The sequence below is a fragment of the Candoia aspera genome, chromosome 3 (assembly GCF_035149785.1).
Source record: "Candoia aspera isolate rCanAsp1 chromosome 3, rCanAsp1.hap2, whole genome shotgun sequence".
NCBI classification, from domain to species: domain Eukaryota; kingdom Metazoa; phylum Chordata; class Lepidosauria; order Squamata; family Boidae; genus Candoia; species Candoia aspera.
This window is the reverse complement of record NC_086155.1, coordinates 100,739,007-100,757,451: the sequence shown is the minus strand read 5'-3', so window position 1 is coordinate 100,757,451 and position 18,445 is coordinate 100,739,007. Positions and strand designations below refer to the sequence as shown.

General features: G+C 37.2%; 1 protein-coding gene across 1 annotated transcript in view; it reads left to right on the top strand.

Moving 5' to 3' along the window:
* Window positions 1-18,167, top strand: part of HMCN1 (hemicentin 1) — a 269,695-nt gene extending 251,528 nt beyond the window's left edge. Inside the window, exons 96-107 of the mRNA XM_063298423.1 lie at window positions 428-549; window positions 2,898-3,135; window positions 4,210-4,272; window positions 4,876-4,995; window positions 5,505-5,639; window positions 6,988-7,101; window positions 7,838-7,963; window positions 8,663-8,791; window positions 10,206-10,556; window positions 12,815-12,934; window positions 13,703-13,829; window positions 16,399-18,167. Of these exons, the coding sequence (XP_063154493.1) occupies window positions 428-549; window positions 2,898-3,135; window positions 4,210-4,272; window positions 4,876-4,995; window positions 5,505-5,639; window positions 6,988-7,101; window positions 7,838-7,963; window positions 8,663-8,791; window positions 10,206-10,556; window positions 12,815-12,934; window positions 13,703-13,829; window positions 16,399-16,765 (2,012 nt within the window). The 3' untranslated portion in view covers window positions 16,766-18,167. The remainder of the gene's footprint in view (window positions 1-427; window positions 550-2,897; window positions 3,136-4,209; window positions 4,273-4,875; window positions 4,996-5,504; window positions 5,640-6,987; window positions 7,102-7,837; window positions 7,964-8,662; window positions 8,792-10,205; window positions 10,557-12,814; window positions 12,935-13,702; window positions 13,830-16,398) is intronic.
* The last annotated feature ends 278 nt before the right edge of the window (window positions 18,168-18,445 follow it).

Sequence of the window (18,445 nt, the reverse complement as noted above, 5' to 3'; positions counted from 1 at the left end):
CTGTTCACTAAGAAAATGTATGCTTTAAAATATGCATATTAAAATGTACATTAAAATACGTGCAACTTTTTCTTCATAGTTTTAAGAAAGAATCCACACAAACTAGTGTAGGATAAAAAAAACCGAAGTATGAAACAATTAGAATAAAGTGGAAATGGTTAGATTTGTACAAAATGGCAACTGGGGCAGAAAGACATTACTATCTGCCTCTCAATCTTTTAAAGTTTCAATAAATATGATTTTGTCATTTTTGGGTAGAAGCCTTTTGTAATCCTTGTCAAATATGCATTTCAAGAAATGCATTTTACAGTCATTTAGTTCCACATTAAATGGTCCATGTCAATTTGTTTCACATGTAGAGTGGGTTATGAAAATATACCCCATGCTCACTTCATTCACTCATCAGAACTATTGTTGAAATTCACAGGGGAATTAGTACGAATGTCTCATGTTGCCCGTGGTTTGGATTCAGATGGGTCTTTACTCTTGGATGTTGTCATCAGTGGCCACATACTACAGCTACAGTCAACAGCTGATGTTAATGTAAAAGTAAGTCAAGACATTACTGCAATCATAGGTATAAACGATTAGGTTATTCTTTGCTATATATTCAGCCACTGTCATATTAAAGTGTCTGTTATGTATAGTGAAGAGATATTGTAGGCACAGGTGAACAATTTCGTGGTTTGCTCAAACAGATTGTCATTAGTTTAGGTTTTATTCCATATTGTTCATTTTTTTCTTCTAACTTTTCTGCTCCATAGTAGTATTGAAACTGACCATGTTACATGCAATTCTTATTTATTTTTAGGTAGCTTTTTTTTTATTTTTCTGTTACATGTCTTCAGCAAGCTTGTGTCCTTTTGGAGTATTTGTTCCTCTAAGGCTGTGCAATATTTTTCAGGCCCGTGGTTCATTAGCATCATTCTGCTTGTTATTTAAGAAAGAATTTTGGGCTTCTTTAGTATCTCTGAAGCTTGTCAAAGTTCCAGTATGGTAGAACGTTCCCATGATGATCATTGCTTAAAATTTATTAGAATGCACTGTCCAAAGACTGATAAGGCAACAAAATATTGTATTCAGAAATGCAAAATAATGTGCCCCATCATGTTTTTATATGGTGGGTTGCTTACATTCTAAGGATACGTCTCCATTGGCACTTCTATTTAGCAGTTGCTTTGTCTAGCAGCCATTTGGTCTCTATCATCCTGTCAAGTCTACTTGCTTCTTATTTACTGATGAAGTTACTTCTGGAGGAAAAGATGGTTGTTCCAGAATTTATGCACAAATTGACTTTGGGGTACATATCATTTTTAAAAAAAAATTTCTAAAATAGATTCTGTATCAAAAATCTGAACCTGTAGGGTGGAAAGTCCAAAACTTCCTCTCTCAGAATCCCTCTGGGCCTTCATACCCCAGCCACCACAGTGTTTCTCAGATGTGTGGACTTCAACTCCTGAAAGCTTTGCTGGCTGGGGAATTCTGGGAGTTGAAGTCCACACATCTTAAAGTTGCCAAGGTTGAGAAACACTGGTCTAGCATGAGGGACTGGTTACTGTCCCAACAGGAACTGACCACTGGGGAAAAATAAATGAATTAATCACTAGTGTGATATGCTGTTCAAACACTGGCTACTGTGAAAGGATAAATAAAATCTTTAAGAATTGTTTTGGGGTTTGGATGTAAATGCAGTAGATAGTGTCCTTTTTCTCTTCTTTTCTTTTTAAAGAAAATATTCATGTTCCTTATTGTAGATCATCTTCTATGTATTTATTTCCATCTAGGGTGTGCTGAATTTCTTTCCAGTATAGATTAAGATATAATGTTAGTGTTACATCACAGGACAATTGCAAACTATGAAGGAATCTTGAATTTTCAAATGTGTAGATAAATTTTTTATTATTATTATTATTATTATTATCCAAAAGATCCAAATAACACAGATATGATCTAAAAGTTTGGCATTAGATAAAAAAAGTTTAACAAATAAAATAAATTGATAGATATTACATAAAATGTTTTGAACTCAAACTTATTAATGTATTAGTAAAGGCTTTGTTTTTTTATAGCCAGGGTTAAACATTTGCCTGTTGCTACTGTAATTTTGAGATTTTTTTTTTCTCCAAGTAAAATTTTAACATATGCAGAAATATCTCTTCCTGGCCTTCATTTTAAAATAGGCAAGGCAATATCCTGCCAAAAACTTTTGCAAAACTCACAATGCAAAATATAATCCACAGTTTTAAAGCCAATAGCATTACAGGGACAACATCTCTGAGAGATGGGAATCTTTTGAACTCTACTGTATAGTTCATTTGATGGCAACACATTTAATCTGGCTTTTGACAAAGCTATTTTATATTTATTTACATGTAAACTACTAAGGTTTGTTTGTGCCTTCAAGTCAGTTTCTGAGTCCTGATGACTGCCTGAACTAGTCCTTGCAGTTTTCTTGGCAAGGTTTTTCAGAAATGGTTTGTCATTATCTCCTTCTTAGGGCTGAGAGAGAGTGACTGGCCCAAAGTCACCCAGCTAGCCTTTTGCTAGAACTCACGGTCTCCCAATTTCTAGCCTGGTGCCTTAAGTATATTTCTAATTAATTCCAAAAGTCAGAGGTAAACATGGAACTTTGGCTTTTGCCATTAATTCCTGCACTGAGCTATCTTATAATGTTTGTTTAATACAATAAAACATTGGTGTGATTCCTCTAGAAAACAAATAATTGGAATCAATACCAACCTGACCCATCTGTTTAAACCACATATCTACATAAGTATCATTTAGAATTTTAAGTAGCAATCCTTCCTTGTCTGTAGACAACTGTGAGTTTTTGCACACTGAACAAGGAGAATTCTGTTTACTGTTTTCTAAATTTGAAGCTGTGATGTTCATTTTAGGATTATACAGAAGATTACATTCAGACAGGCCCTGGTCAGCTTTATGCTTACTCCACTCGGATCTTCAGCACAGATGGGGTCAGTGTGCCATACACTTGGAACCATACCATTACCTATGATCAAAATCATGGAAAAATGCCTTTCCTGGTTGAAACGCTTCAAGCCTCTTCTGTTAAAACAGAATACAACCCACTTGAAGAAGCTCTGACTTTTAAAATCCGTGCTTCCATTACAAAAGGTATGGATTTTGAGGAAGGTACGTACACAGTTTATACAAAAAAAATGTGTTTTGTCCTTTTCCTTCTTTATAATTTAGGTCAGGTCATATGCGAAAAACCGTCAGTAAAAAACAGCCAGTAAAATGAGGCAATCCCGATGCTAAAGCTTAATGCAATCATATTTAACTAAATAAAACCCATTTCAAATAAAAGACTTTATAATAGGTTGCACATAGACTTAGAATGGTTTCATAGTAATCATATCCTTATAAATGTTTTACCATCTTCCTTTTGTTTATTTTGTAAATAAAGTTTTTTCAAGATACAACCATCCTTTGAGAAGTTATGACTTAATACATCCTGGCAATTTTGGGTACATTTGAGCAATGGAGCACCAAACATGTATTAGTCATTGGCCAGCATAAATTTCCATGTTTCATGCTGGCCTTTTGCATCTTCCCAAAAGATTGAAAGTAACCTTTTTGCAATGCTAATAAAGACAGAAGGTCTCCTGTGGACATGACATCTGGGCTGCTAGCCTCAGTTTTTTGGGGGGAGAAGTTCTTTTCTTACAGTCACCTTGAGTACAAATGTTATTTTGGACTTAATTTTTTTTATGTGATTCATAGTGATACACCATGTACTTTTTTGGGTAAATATTTTAGTTCTGAATAGAAACTTTTTCAGCTAAGATGCACAGCAAGTCTATTAAGGATTGCCATAATAAAAATCAGAGCACTGGAACAAGCCTTAAAGTTCCACCAGCCCAACTCTCTTCTCAACAGAGAATTTGCAATATAAGATGCAGCTATGGTAACCTTGACAGTCAGCAGTTTAGCCTCTAATGAAATACCTTTAATAAAGAAGAACCTGTCATCTTTCAGTGCAATCTGCCCCATTGTCAAGCACTGTTTTATCATTATGATTAGTTAAAATCTGTTTCGATACCTTTTCATCCATTAGTTCTCTTCCTTACTTTAGGGGCAACAAAGAAGTGCCTTCCATCTTTGAGTGAATGTCTCCTGAAAGATGTTTGATGATAACAGTAACAACTTTTGTTGATCTGAATAACCACTCACTTCCTTCATCCACAGGAGACCACAGTCACCAGTGCCCTAATGGGTTTAGTTTGGATTCTTCTGGTCCCTACTGTTCAGGTGAGAGGATACCAGCAATCTGGCCATTGCAGAAACCGTTGTACACCAAACATCCCCCTTCCTCTTCCACATACTGTTTTTCCCCCCTTTCAGTTACCAAAACAAAAGGATACTAAAGTACAGTTGGTGTAAATGTTCTTACAGATGTTTATTCAAAAAGGGTTATTTTCAGTGGTGGAAAAATCCAAAATTGCCAGAGGAAATAAACTGGCAGGTGTACCTGGAATGCTGAAACTAGCTTTTGTAACAAATCTGAATGTGGAAGTCCTGGCTTTGGTCCTGATCATATAACATATTCTTTTAAACCAAACTGAATTTAAACTTGTTTTTCCTTTCCTACTTGCTTTCTACTTAGTAATATTTTTAGTGAGTTCAAACAGCATCTTCAACTTGGATGGAGTTTCAGTGTGACAGAATGTGGCTGTTTCTTTTCCTTACTTTTGCAACAGTGGTAGCATTGTGGAAGTTTCTTGCTTGTGAGCAACAGAAACTGGGGATGTGGAAGATGATCCCGTAGTAGGCTGCATGCAGCTGCGGGGCTGCAAATTGTACGCTTATGTATTTAGCCATCTGTTAATTATTCAGTTTTGTTTTTACCATTAGATGAAGATGAGTGTACAACTCAAAAACCATGTTCCCATACATGCCACAATGTTGTAGGAACCTATTACTGCTCCTGTCCCAAAGGCCTTACCATATCAGCAGATGGAAGAGCATGTCAAGGTAAGCATCACTTTCTCAAATCTCTTGGAGAGCAATCGGTCTCCTGAAACCTAGATGAGGCCAAGGAATTGCTTCTGCAGAATGAGGAGCCACCATAACTTTTCCAATCCAGTTCTACCTCATGAGCAAATATTTGTGGTAGGTTGGTGCTCTTAATTAGGGAATTGGGAACTTAGCAACAAAGGTGGGGAGTAGAGGAGCCATAGATAGAAAAGAATAGAATGACTTCTCTCTAGGGCCATAGCCAAAGCTGGATGGAGGTATGATAAGGTCATGATGACCTATAGAGAACTCAATTTTTCTTTTACATCAAGCCTTGATAAGCTTCAATAAATTTGTTGGATTATGCTACTTTAGGCTTCTTCTGAGGTTTTAACGTGTACTATGTTTTCCAGAGAAAAATGGATGCTGCTTCTCTCACAATGATATACTAAGATATGACTATGCACCAATAGAGTCTGTATTGCCATTTAAAATATATTATACTTCTGTACTGCTATTTAATGCAGATATTGATGAGTGTGCCTTAGGGAGGCATTCATGCTTGGCTGGCCAAGACTGTGAGAACGTTATTGGCTCATATCGCTGTGTGGTTCAGTGTGGAATTGGTTTTAGAAGAACACCAGATGGATTGAGTTGCCAAGGTATGGAAATGACTTTTGTATCAACCACAGTCATTAAAAAACATAATGCTTAGTTAAATAATACTTTCATGAGAATAAGGTGTTCTTTAAAGTAGCAAGAAATAGACTGAAATTGACGGACTGAGATTTTGCCTTCTCATGTTGTGATTTTCTGGTAATTTTCTAGTTTTCTATAATTTCCAAGTATCCAATATTATTAATAGTCTTCCATTCAGATGAGCTAGGGAATAATATATGCTAGAATCTTTATGATTTCAATCACCCTTCTTCAGCTTGTGCCTTATCACTGAGCTGAAATTTCAATTATCATTACATAGCACCACTCTCATGGGACATTTCTGGCCCTCATTTTCAAAGCATTTGGTGTCTGGGCTGCCATCCATAGGCAAGCCGCTACTTAGGCAAAGCGGTTTTCAACTCATCCTTATGTCCTTGGGGCACAAACTTGACCCAGTAACTGATTTTTATACTACTTTCTCCTGATGTTGTCTCATTCCAAGCCCACAGCTGAGGCAGGTTAAGGTTGTCTTTAGCTCTTTCAGTTTTAAAATAGTGATTTTCCTCTTCTTCCACTGAAATTTTGGTTATGGACATCAGCTAGCACATTTCTACAATAACGTGGTTGCTGATGTGGTCGGGGGTTAGGATCAGCTCAGCGCCTGTTGGCCACTTTAGGCTGTTGTGAGCCTGCCCCCTTCTCGCCATTCACTGACCATTTTGGCTCAGGCCAGAGGACAGACTAGACATCTAGCTTCCTCAAAGGCTGAGCGAGCACTGTCTGAAGTGGGCTCCTTCCATACACAGGCTTAATGCTTGAGAGTGAACTACTCCTATGCTATGAAGAATGTTGATTTAAACTGGGAGAGAGAATCAGTTCTGCCAGCCTCAGAATTGCTGCTTTTGCTACTAATGAACACATATCAGTTTTCCCCCTGCTGCTAACTAGTTTTGTGTGGTTGTAATTATTATTATTATTATTATTATTATTATTATTATTATTATTATTTTTATTACTATTATATTAAACTCATACACCCCTTGACTCCCAGATACTCTGGGTGGTTCACACAATAAAAACACAGAAAAATAATACTGAAATAATATAACAGTAAAGACAGAGGAGCAAAAAGATGGCAAACCCAGGCAACAACAAAGAACTGCACAAATAGACATGAAAATATTATGATGTAATGCGGTTATAAACCTAGAGGAAGGGTAGGAGCCATCCCGTCTGCCCTCTGGGTCTTGCTTCTGCTTGGAAGCAAAGATACCAGGCAGTTCTCTGGCAACAGGTACTACAAAGCTTGATGGAAAGAAACATGTTTACAATGTCTTCATTATTCAACAGATATAAATGAATGCCAAGAGTCTAACCCTTGTCATCAACACTGCTTCAACACCATTGGAAGCTTCCACTGTGGATGTGATCCGGGATATCAGTTGAAAGGCAGAAAATGCATGGGTACAAATCCAACATAATCCAAAGTGGGACTAGAATGGCTTTTCACTTGTGGGTGAATACCTTACCCAGCACAACCAAAATTTTGCAGTCACTGAACATGCTTGTATACAGTGGGTTCTGAGCATTCAGACAATTTATTTCTGTGCTTTTCCAAGTGTAGCTTTTCATTGGGTTGATGTAATATTTACTATTCCTGGGCTTGCAGTCTACTTAGTTTAAATAAAATAAGAATTTGGGAAACTTCATTAGGAAAAGGGTGCACATCTATCTAATTCCTTTCCTCTTCAAGATCAATTTAGCTGCAAAAGAGTAGATCTCCTTCAGTGATGAATGGGTCCTTTTTGCTTGGATTTTGGACATAGAATCCCTAAGAGGTGTCCTACTAACAGCCTTGATGTTTCCAGTTATTCTGCTCCATTCATATATTTAGCAGCCTTTGGAATGACAACTGTTATGATTCCCTTTCTCCATGCACTAGGGGGAAAAAAGTCCCTATTCTCCTAACTAGGCTCAATTGAAAAGTGTCCACTGCTTGCAGAATAGATGCCATCTCCTTCCTGCTTTGGAGGATATGATGGGGTGGCAGGGAAGCAACATAAAGGTTTCAAATTGATGATTTTTGAAGGCAGAAAATACATGAAAGAAAATTAAAAGAAAGATTGCCCTTTGAGCAAATGAGGTGACAGTGAAATTGAGATGATTTAATTATTTAATTTCATCTTGCTTTTAAAAAAAGATGTGAATGAATGCAGACAAAATGCATGCAGACCTGACCAATTATGCAAGAATACACGAGGTGGCTATAAATGCATTGATCTGTGTCCAAGTGGAATGACCAAAGCAGAAAATGGAACATGTATAGGTGTGTACATTTATTTATCCTTTTATTTTCAGAGTATAACAGAGAACAAGGTGTTTCAGTTATCTCCCTCTCTTTCTATCATATTTGTGAATGACAGTTGTGGATCACAGATATCATCACCAAATATAATCATGAATACAACTTATAAACATCATAGGTCAGAAAAATCTAGAATCTGGTAGCACCTTTTCCCACTAATGCATTTTATTAAAAGGCCTTAACTTTTGTGAGCTGCAGATTACTTCATCAGATCAGTCTAGCCACTCTATGCATCTGATGAAGTGATCTGCAGATCATAAAAACTAAGGCCTTTTAACAAAATGTAATAATTGGAAAAGGTTCTACCAGATTCCTGATTTTTTTTTGCTACCGTAGACTAAAACGGCTGTCTTCCACATTATTCCTCATTTCCTGCTGGTGAAAAATATTGTGGCATTACTTTTTAAGAATAGAAGAAATAAAAATGAGCACAGTCAAGATAATTCCCATATTCTGAGAACAGAGGCCCTAGAAAGAATCGAGTCTGACTAACATATAAACATTGAGTCTGACTAATATATAAATATTTCAAAATAGAGGCATGACAAAAAAAAGCAGTGGTGGCCTTATAGATATATTCTTATCAAGAAAGAGAAATACCTGATATTAAATTTCCTAATGCAAGTACATTTACCTCCAAGATTTTGTGTTCCTCATCAGACATTGATGAATGCAGAGATGGTACTCACCATTGCCGATACAACCAGATATGTGAAAACTCACAAGGAAGTTATCGGTGTGTGTGCCCAAGAGGATATCGATACCAGGGAGTTGGAAGACCCTGTGTGGGTAAGTCAGAAGCTGGAATTGAATAAACCTTAGGGCTGTCCATAGATAAGGATTTGAATGGCAAATCATGATTTGGAACATGTGAGCCCAGGAAAGACATGGTGGCTTTTAATAAATTCCTGTTCTGTGTGTGTCCTCATGTGCTCCAAATTACATTATGCTCTTTGCATCCAGATCTCTCCACAGCCCTATTAAAGGTTAATAATACTCTTTTACTCATCACCTGCCATTGGCAGCTCCTTATACTACAGAAATGGCTCAAGATGCTATGCTTCCTAAAATCAGTTTCCAGAAGAAACTAATTGAGCTTTTAAGACCTTTTACTGGGAAAAAAATCATCAGCATCTACTTTCAAGTATGAACGCATAAATGTCCCAGTAAATGTAACTATTCATTTAAGTTTTACTGTACCAGATAAAATAAACTTGCAAGTTTCAGAACAATGGAAGTAGCATTTTATGAAATTTGTGCTATACTATGATGAAATTAGGAAAGATATTAATTTGGAATGCTTCTTAACCAATGGTGAGTTCTCTGCATTGTTTGTACTCTTTCCCTGATGACAAAGCTTACGTGCAGACTAGCTATTTGAGGGCCAAGCTGAACATTTACTGGGGCACATTTTTTTCTCTTGAATAGGCATGATGGAGTAGCAATGGGACTCTTTATCCCACAGATGGTCCCTACCTCACTTCACATCTCCTATTTGTATGGGAGAAAGCTGACATACAACTTTAGTACTCCCTTTAGTGGCCTTTATGTATGTATTGCAATCGTATAAAGAAAATATACCAAATAAAATCTGACATTTTAGCATGGGTTACCTTTAAAACAAAAGTGACATGCTTTTTTGTAAAGTTCTCTACAGATTCAAGTGCAGTACACTATACGTCTGACATTTCAATTTCATTTATTATCCTTCAGAAGATTTTATATTTTATTTAGGTGGGAGGAGTAAAAAGCTAGAACATAAATTGGTGCAAATTTACTTCAAAGTACCATTGTGCCCAGGTAAATTTACACAGGATCATCATCTCTGTCTTGTATTAGAGAACACTTGAATATCATTGCAGGAGCTTGCAACCATTTAGAAGTTCAGAAAATACATTGGAAGAACTTTGAAAAGTCCCAGATCAAGAGAAACCAAGGCCTCTATTTTGTTCACTGCATTTAGAGATCATTTAATTTGCCATAAAAATGTGCATGTTTAGCTAAGGTGATCTCATGGTTTTCATCAACTGTTGCACAAGAAGATTAATGCATGTACTGTCTATGTTTTGTGGTTTTAGAATCACATTTGTAATTTCAGCGTGTTCCACAGACTGATGAGTTTTTATGTTTTTTTGTTTATGTGTGTTTTTCTCCTTCCCCTTGTTACATGGTGTGATGCTTTGGAATCATGTCCCATGAGCAGACATTAATGAATGTGAACAAGTGCCTAAACCTTGTGCGTATCAGTGCGCCAACATCCCCGGCAGCTTCAAGTGTATCTGTCCTCCTGGACAACATTTATTAGGCGATGGCAAATCTTGCGCTGGATTGGAGAGGTTCCCAAATTATGGAACCTATTACAGTAGCTATAATTATGCTCAGTTCTCCCCCATGAGAGACAACTATCGACCTCAACAGTATATCAGGCACTCCTCCAATCTCTACAGCTCCTACTCAGAGTATAGGAACAGCAGAATTCCCACCTCCAGGACTAGAAGGAATATTAGACAGCCTTGCCCTGAAGGCTATGAGGCAAGAAATAACAAATGTATAGGTAAATGTCACGCCTGTATATGTGTGTATATGTATATGTATGTGTGTACATATGATGCATATTCTTTCTTTTGTTGTTGCTCATTCCACTTAGGGTCTGCCAACCAAGGCTGGTTGTTTGCCAGTGTTAGAATTCATTTTTAAACCCTTAAAGGCTTGTCTACCTGAATGAGTATATTCCTTCATATATTCCTTTCCAATTAGAAAGATATTTTCAAAGGTTCTTCTTTGGGTGCCGTGACCGAAAATGGGTATAATAGGAGGCTGCTCGTTATCTCTAATCTGTGCGAGGCTCTTGCTAGTGAGATATATCAGGCATCCTCACTGCCTAGCATTAGACCCTAGACTAAGAGCTTCTTCTTCCAAAAGACTATTACTGCTGGTTTTAAAAACGTATGTATTTAAGAAATTACAGGTAGTCCTCACTTAACAACCACAATTGTGACTGGCAACTCCATTGCTAAGCGACATGGTCATTAAGTGAAACATCACGTGACCACAACAGGCTTATGACATCACTTCTGCTGCAGTCATTAAGTGAGTCACCAAGTCATTAAGCAAGACATCATGTGATTGTGACTTGCAATTTCACTGCCAGCTTCTCCATTGACTCTGCTTGTCAGAAGCTGGCTGTGAAGTGCACAAATGGCCATCGCATGATTGCAGGATGCTGAGATGGTCAGTGACCATGGGGACACTGTGATGGTCATAAGTGTGAGGACCAGTCATAAAGTTACTTTTTCAGCACTGTTGTAACTTCAAATGGTTGCTAAACAGGACAGTCATTAAGCAAGGTCTGTAATGGTTTAGCTCTGTTGGTTTTATATCTAGAACTGATTCTGAGGACTGTTTCCTATTGTGAGAATGCAAAAAGAAGGACGAAATGGGAGGAGTTGCTTAAAAAGCAAATGTGCTGAGAGGTTCAAACACGGGATTTGTCTCTTTTCAGTGCTGCCATTTAGGGTTTGATTTAAATGCATGGTACAATTGCCAGAGACATGCTGTAAAATATAGGTTGATAGGGGCCTTTCTTCCATCTCATTAAGAGCTTTTTAGAACATGTCCAATTAACACTGTATGGTCAAACTAAAGGATATTTTAAAGCTATTGCTAGCAGTTGCATCTTTTTTCCTCCTTATTCCAAGGAAGATGAAGGGATCCAATTCAGATCAACATGACAGAATTTTTTGGTTTCAGACCCATTCTGGATTGGATCCCATACAGTGCTTCAGGGATTTTTTTTTTCCCAGTGAAAATTACAGACTTGAGTTTCACTTTCTGCATTGGCCCCCTAAACTCCATCTCCATCTGATCCAATTTTCCCCTCCTTTTTCAGTTAGGAATATTGCTTATTTAGTGGATATATCTACGTATGTTAAGTGGAAAAGGTGTGTCTTTCCAAACAAGCAGCAGATGTGACACAAAGGGCATGGGCATTTTTTCATGTTTGTAGAAGCACATTTGCCCAACATTTAAAATGTTTAGGCACCACAGCATCTATAGTCAGGCTGTAAAATATATATCCCATATAGTGTAATTTTGTCCTTAGGCCAAAGCCTTAAAGAAAAGCAGGCTAGATTGCCTAGATGCTAGATTCTGGCATCACAAGTTTTCAGGTCACATTCTTCTGCTTTATAGCAGTGCTGTTTCTTCTCAAAAGTTCCCAAATCCTATGATGAATAATGTTGTCTGATTTTCTGCGTGAAAGATGCTGAGCTTGTTGAGACTATGAGGGAGGTTTTTGTACTCAGTGAGGGATTTTCCCCCAGGGAGCCATATTTTAGACTCCTGGCTCCCAGAACACAGGAATTAATTTGGCAGTGATGATCCTGCCCTTTTCTGCCAGCCTTCAGAACGGTGTTGACTGGATCTCAGGCTTTTAGTCTTCTCACTTCTTCAGACATACTGTGGTGCTGACAGACATTTTTATAACTGGCAGTTATCAACTTTACATTCCCCTTTCTTTCTGTTTTGAAGGATTGGACAAGATGCTCCTTGTCTAATAGCTGAAAGGACTTTAAAAATACCTTTACGTGTCAACCTCAAAAGCTTTGATTGTGACAGGATTCCTCAGATTTACTAAACTGCATCATCTAAGAAAACCACATAACACAGTCCCAATGCAGCAGTAATCTAGTTGTATATGTCTGTGTCTCTGTGTTAGAATTTAGTATTTGGAATCTTGCCTTAAGTAAGTTTTCCTCTCTTAGCCTGTGACTTTACTTAGAATCTTAATGTTTGGTTTCTGATTTTTTGCAGACATTGATGAATGTGAGAACAGGGGTGTATGTCAGCATGAATGCAGGAACACCTTAGGGAGTTACCGGTGTTTTTGCCCAACGGGTTACCGAATCATGCCCAATGGCAAAACATGTCAAGGTAAGAAAATGTCTTGACAGAGGGGAAGGATGCACGGAAATTAAAATTACTATTTTGTAGTTCATCAGTGCCTTAGAAATATGTTTCAGTTGATATGAAGATAGATAGAAAGTATCATGATGCATTAATTGTTTCAATAATGGCCTTCATTCATGTGAGAGTTTAAGGTAGGGCAGGGTTCCTACCTGTTCATGCTGAAGATTATCAGTGCTAAGCTAACTGGTATATTATGCACATCACTAAGAATGCAGGATGTGCATAGGGAAAAGAGATGAGATCCTCATGGGAGCATGAATAGGATGATTTCAATGTATCATAATTCAGGAACTGGTAGCCTTCAGACCTGTTCTTTTCTGTTTTTTTAATTTAAAACTCTTTGGGATGTCCAGTGAGAGCCTGGAACAAAATCATAGCAAGGCAATTAGTATCTACTTGGAATTAAAATTTGTAACAATTAATCTTTTCTCTACCCCCACCCCCACCCCCATGTTCTAATACATTTGTTGGGAAGCAGATGGCTCCAGTGGAAAGAAAGTATTTATTTTATTTATTCATATACATATTTTATAAAATATTCATTCAAATGCATGATGATGATGATGATGATGATGATGATGATGTTTCTATGTCACCCCCTGTTGGTGCTGTTTATTTGGGATGTATAATAATAATAATAATAATAATAATAATAATAATAATAATAATAATAATAATTTGAAATCAGTGAATGGCCTATCTGAGATTGTCATTCCTTCTGAATTGTATCAGACGTAGACGAATGCCTTGAACAGAGCATCCACTGTGGACCAAACCGCATGTGTTTTAACATCAAAGGAAGCTATCGGTGTATAGAGACGCCTTGTCCTCCAAACTATCAACGAGATCCTCTTTCTGGGTATGCTTTATATTCATCCCTCTTTATTTTTTCCAGGTTTTTTTTATGATTTGGTAATTCAGAACAGCATTATAAATATATACAGAGGCAGCATGGATGTTCTGATATAGACCCCAATTTTTTCCTTCCTGGCAGTTCTCCAAGTTAAAAAAAAAAAGCTCAGAATATGCAGTCTCTCTCTCTCCCCGTGTCAGCATCACTTCTGCAAACAGAAGGTTCTCACTACTATGCACTGTGCCCTTTACTGTTCCAGTGGTCTTCTAAAGGAGTTCTTGTCCTTTCCATAGATCTTCATAGACTTCCCATTATAATTAGAGCCCTTTTAGTATTTAATTTATACATTTATTTATTTACATAGTTTTGTTCCCATCTTTTATTTCAAAGGCACTGTCTTGAATGATATAAATGAACCTAATTTGCAGGAAAGTAATTTATTGTTACGATTCAAAGCATTTTTATCTTCCTCGTCCATTTCAAAACAAAAGACCACTTACCTAAATTAAACCACAAGAAAGTCCTTACCACAAATTCTAGTGAGATGTGTAGGTGGGGAACTCTTTCATGCAAATGTCTACTTGAAGCACTGAAGGCCATTTTATATTGTCCAATCTTTGGTAGCTAAACCTCAGGGGCTTGGAAGAGATAAGTAGCACTTTGTTAGTAATGGGGAAATTGTGAAGTCACCACAGATATACTTACCATTAATAATACATGGGATTATATTAGTTTTTTCTTACATCTAACAATTGAACATTTATGGAGCAGTTGGCCAATCATCACCGTGGATCACACCTATTGCACCAGATACCTCAAAATGCAAGCCAGGGAAATATCACAATCATCAATATAGCATATTGGGGCTGTGCAGCGCTTTGGATTCAAAGGCAAAAATGTATCTTTGAGCGAAAATGAAGTGCCTGTTATGCCTAAAAGCAGTCTTGATTTTTGTCACAGCTGCTGTGCGATCCCAGGAAAAGACTTGATTGTTTGAGAGTTCAAGGCAGGTGAATATTTGGGCATGTATCCCAAAGTACCTTTTTGCCTCCAAATTTGAAGTGCTGACAAACCTAGCATATATACCTTTCCTTTTTAGAAATTACATGGAAATAATACATGTTGTCCTCTTTAGCAAGAACAGTTGTGTCATTAAGCAAAGCAGTTGCTAAGTGAAACCACAGCTGTGCTTATGATCTTACTTCAGCTTTCCTTTGCTTTACAGACCTGCAAAGGATTGGTTGTAAAGTTTTTTTTTATCACCATTGTAACTGTGAATGGTTGCTAACTGAGTCAGTCACTAAACGGGGACTATCTGTAACCTTGAAGTGCTGCCTGTATTAAGTGCTGCTTAATGTTATTTTGGCAATCTACTTAAAAGTCTCTCAGTTTGGTAAGCCAGATGTGATGACTTAATATACATACATTCCCATCACATTATTCCATTTCTGGGTAAATATGTAATGCAGAATGGAAGTAAGAAATAGAAAACCAAAGAAATTAAAAGCATGAGATAAGAATGCTCCTTCCAAAATGTTCTCACTTCAATGTCATCACAAATCAGATTTGCTAGGGACTTCTTGTTTGGCCCTCTTCTCCCACTTTTTATCTCCATCAAGATCACTCCCAGCCTCTTTTAATCTTACCCATTAACCTTTTCCTCTTTGACTATATCCTTCACAACTGTCTTTGTGTATCTATGTAGATGATACATTATCTTTCTCTCAGTAGTCATTCTCTTACGTACCCTTTTCCTCATCCACAGCCCCTTTCTTTCGTTCCACTAAGCATTCTTTTCATACCTCCAATTAGCACAGTTCAATGTGCTTTGGTGGTGCTCTGTGATATAGTTCTTTTCACTCTGTTCCAAGCAGATACCACTTCCACATTCTATTCATGATGTTGGGAGATAGATTTATCTCTAATACATTTTCGTTTTCTGTACAGTATGTGACTCATACTTTCTCTTCCTGATCATTTTACTATTAATTCTTTCCCTTTCTTCCCTATTTTTTCCAAACATCTACTCTTGACATCAGCAAAATATGTATCTAAGATCCATATGTTTTATATGTGAAATGTTCAGTTGACATTGTTATTTGTAGCTGATGCCTCATATCCTTCTGCCCCTTTGGTTTCAGTCTCTACGAAAGGTCTGGACCCCAAAATTTAGTAACATGAATACAAATTTTTAATAAGCAAAATATGATCAGAACCTGTCCCCCTCCTTGTATCCTTCACTAATTTCCTCAGTCGTTCCTCATACACAATCAAACAATTCTTCCTTGTAGAATGCTCGTAGATGCATATTCATTTCTTCCCCACTTGTATGTATGAATAATTTATACTCAAGCCATATTTTGAAACAGGCAAAACTGTTTAAAGCTGTCAGCATTCTCCTTCATTTATTTCAATATAAATAATCAAACAGAATGACTTGACTATATCATGGCTCCAATACGGTGATGACCTGGATTTTAGAACTGTGGATAAGGTTAGGTAAAGTAAGGTAAGGTAAGGAATGGTAAGAGTTGATTACAGTTGTAGACCAATATACACAACTGTTTCTTTTCAGATTGTGCCTCAAGAACTGCCCACCCAATGATTTGGAATGTGCCTTGAGCCCTTATGCCTTGGAATACAAACTTGTCTCTCTCCCATTTGGGATTGCTTCCAATCAGGATTTGATCCGATTAGTTGCCTACACTGAAGATGGAGTGCTGCATCCAAGGACCACTTTCCTTATGGTGAATGAGGACGCAACCCTCCCTTTTGCACTCAGAGATGAGAACTTGAAAGGAGTGGTGTATACCACGCGGCCCCTGCAAGAGCCAGAGACATATCAGATGAGAGTCAGAGCTCTGTCTTACAGCACTGATGGAGCCATTGAATATCAGACCACTTTCATAGTCTATATAGCTGTGTCTGCTTATCCTTACTAAGAAAAGCACTGCCAAAAGTAATCAAAGTATGTTAACCACATGCATCCATGCTGCTGGGTGTCACCACTTCCAGAATGACTGCCTCATCTTTAAATAGTTGCAGCCTGTGCAGCCTGGGGGGGCAATGGGGCTATGTTTCTTCTTCTTTCTGGCTGCCAATCTTGTTGCAATAATCCCATCTTGACAAAAATAGCTATAGTCCTTGAATGGTTGGAATCTTACCACATGCTTTATTTATTACACTGGAGCAGTCGCCTCCCAAAGATTGTTCTGTTGACTCTTTGGACCTACTTAGAGATAGTAATCAGGCAATAGTTTAGTGCTAAAAGAATAACATGTAAGGGTGTTTTTATTTTTCCCCCAACATGAAAAAAAAATTGTTTCTGTTACGAAAATAAGCATGGTATAGTTTTACAAAGTAACAAGACATATTTGCATAACCACAATCGTTTTTATTTAACACTTGGTGGAAACAGTACCTTTCCTGAACATAACGCTAATGTAAGACAGTACTTGGTAATAATTAAAATATAGTTTTAAGAAAAGCAGAACAGGTCATGAGAATCCCATGTAGCTGATTGCACATAATGCACAGCAGCAAACTGGTTCGCTTCCTCAGTGCAAGCAAACTGTAGCCAATTCTGCTCTCCAGTGATACTCCTATGGATACATCTATCACATTTACTTTTTCAAATGCACACTGCAATAAAACCCTAATGTGGGAAGGATAATTGTCTTCCTGCTCATCCCAGAAAATGAGTTTGGGGGGCTTTTGGAGTCCTCAGTGGGAATAGTCAAAGAAGTCTTGCAAAACATGGTCCTCCCCATCTCCAGTGGGGGGCTTACCTTGAGAATGGGGAGAGAAGATGTTCAGGCAAAAGTCTTAATTAAGATTGAATTTAAAATCTTATCCCAGACTCATTTCTTATAAAAATGCCTCATACTTGCTTTCCTCTAACATGAACTTTATGTTAAAAACCTTTATTTTTATTTGATATGTTTTAATTCTATATTTCATTATTTTTAATTACGTTCTAACCCATCCTCACCCCACTCCCTGCCATTCTGTGCAGTTTCTGGCTACTTTATATGGTGCACAAGCTAAGAACAACGGCTGGCTTTTGCATCAGTTACTTAGAATAGGAAACTTGGTGAACTGTGCAAAGAAGGTAATTCAGCTTCCGTCTTCCAAGGATGACTAAAGAACTTAAAATTATATGAAAACTTGCTTACCCCAAATTCCAAGTTTGGCTTAAAATGTGTTAGATGTCAAAACACTGTATAAGGTGGTAATAAACTCTGGAAGTAATTTTTGCCAAGATGTATTCTATTTTTATGAAAGTATATGTATATATAAGTTTGCTTGTATGTGTTCTCTATGCAATGTAAGGGCTTTTTTCCCCCCCAAAAAAAGAAAGAAACAAAGAAAAGAAAGAAAAGAAAAGAAAAGAAAAACAAGTGTTTTACCAAAGATGTTGTTTACACAATGGCACTAACCAAATAAAACTTTACTTATCTTTTTTTTTACTATTAAATATGGCAAGATTGTTATATACTGTTTATTAGTCAATGTTTCCTAAGTCTGTTTCATTCTCTAGCTTAGGGCTGCCATGAGAATTCCAAAAGTGGTTATCAAACTGGGATTTTTTTTATTGTGTGAAAAATTGGGGAAGTATTAAT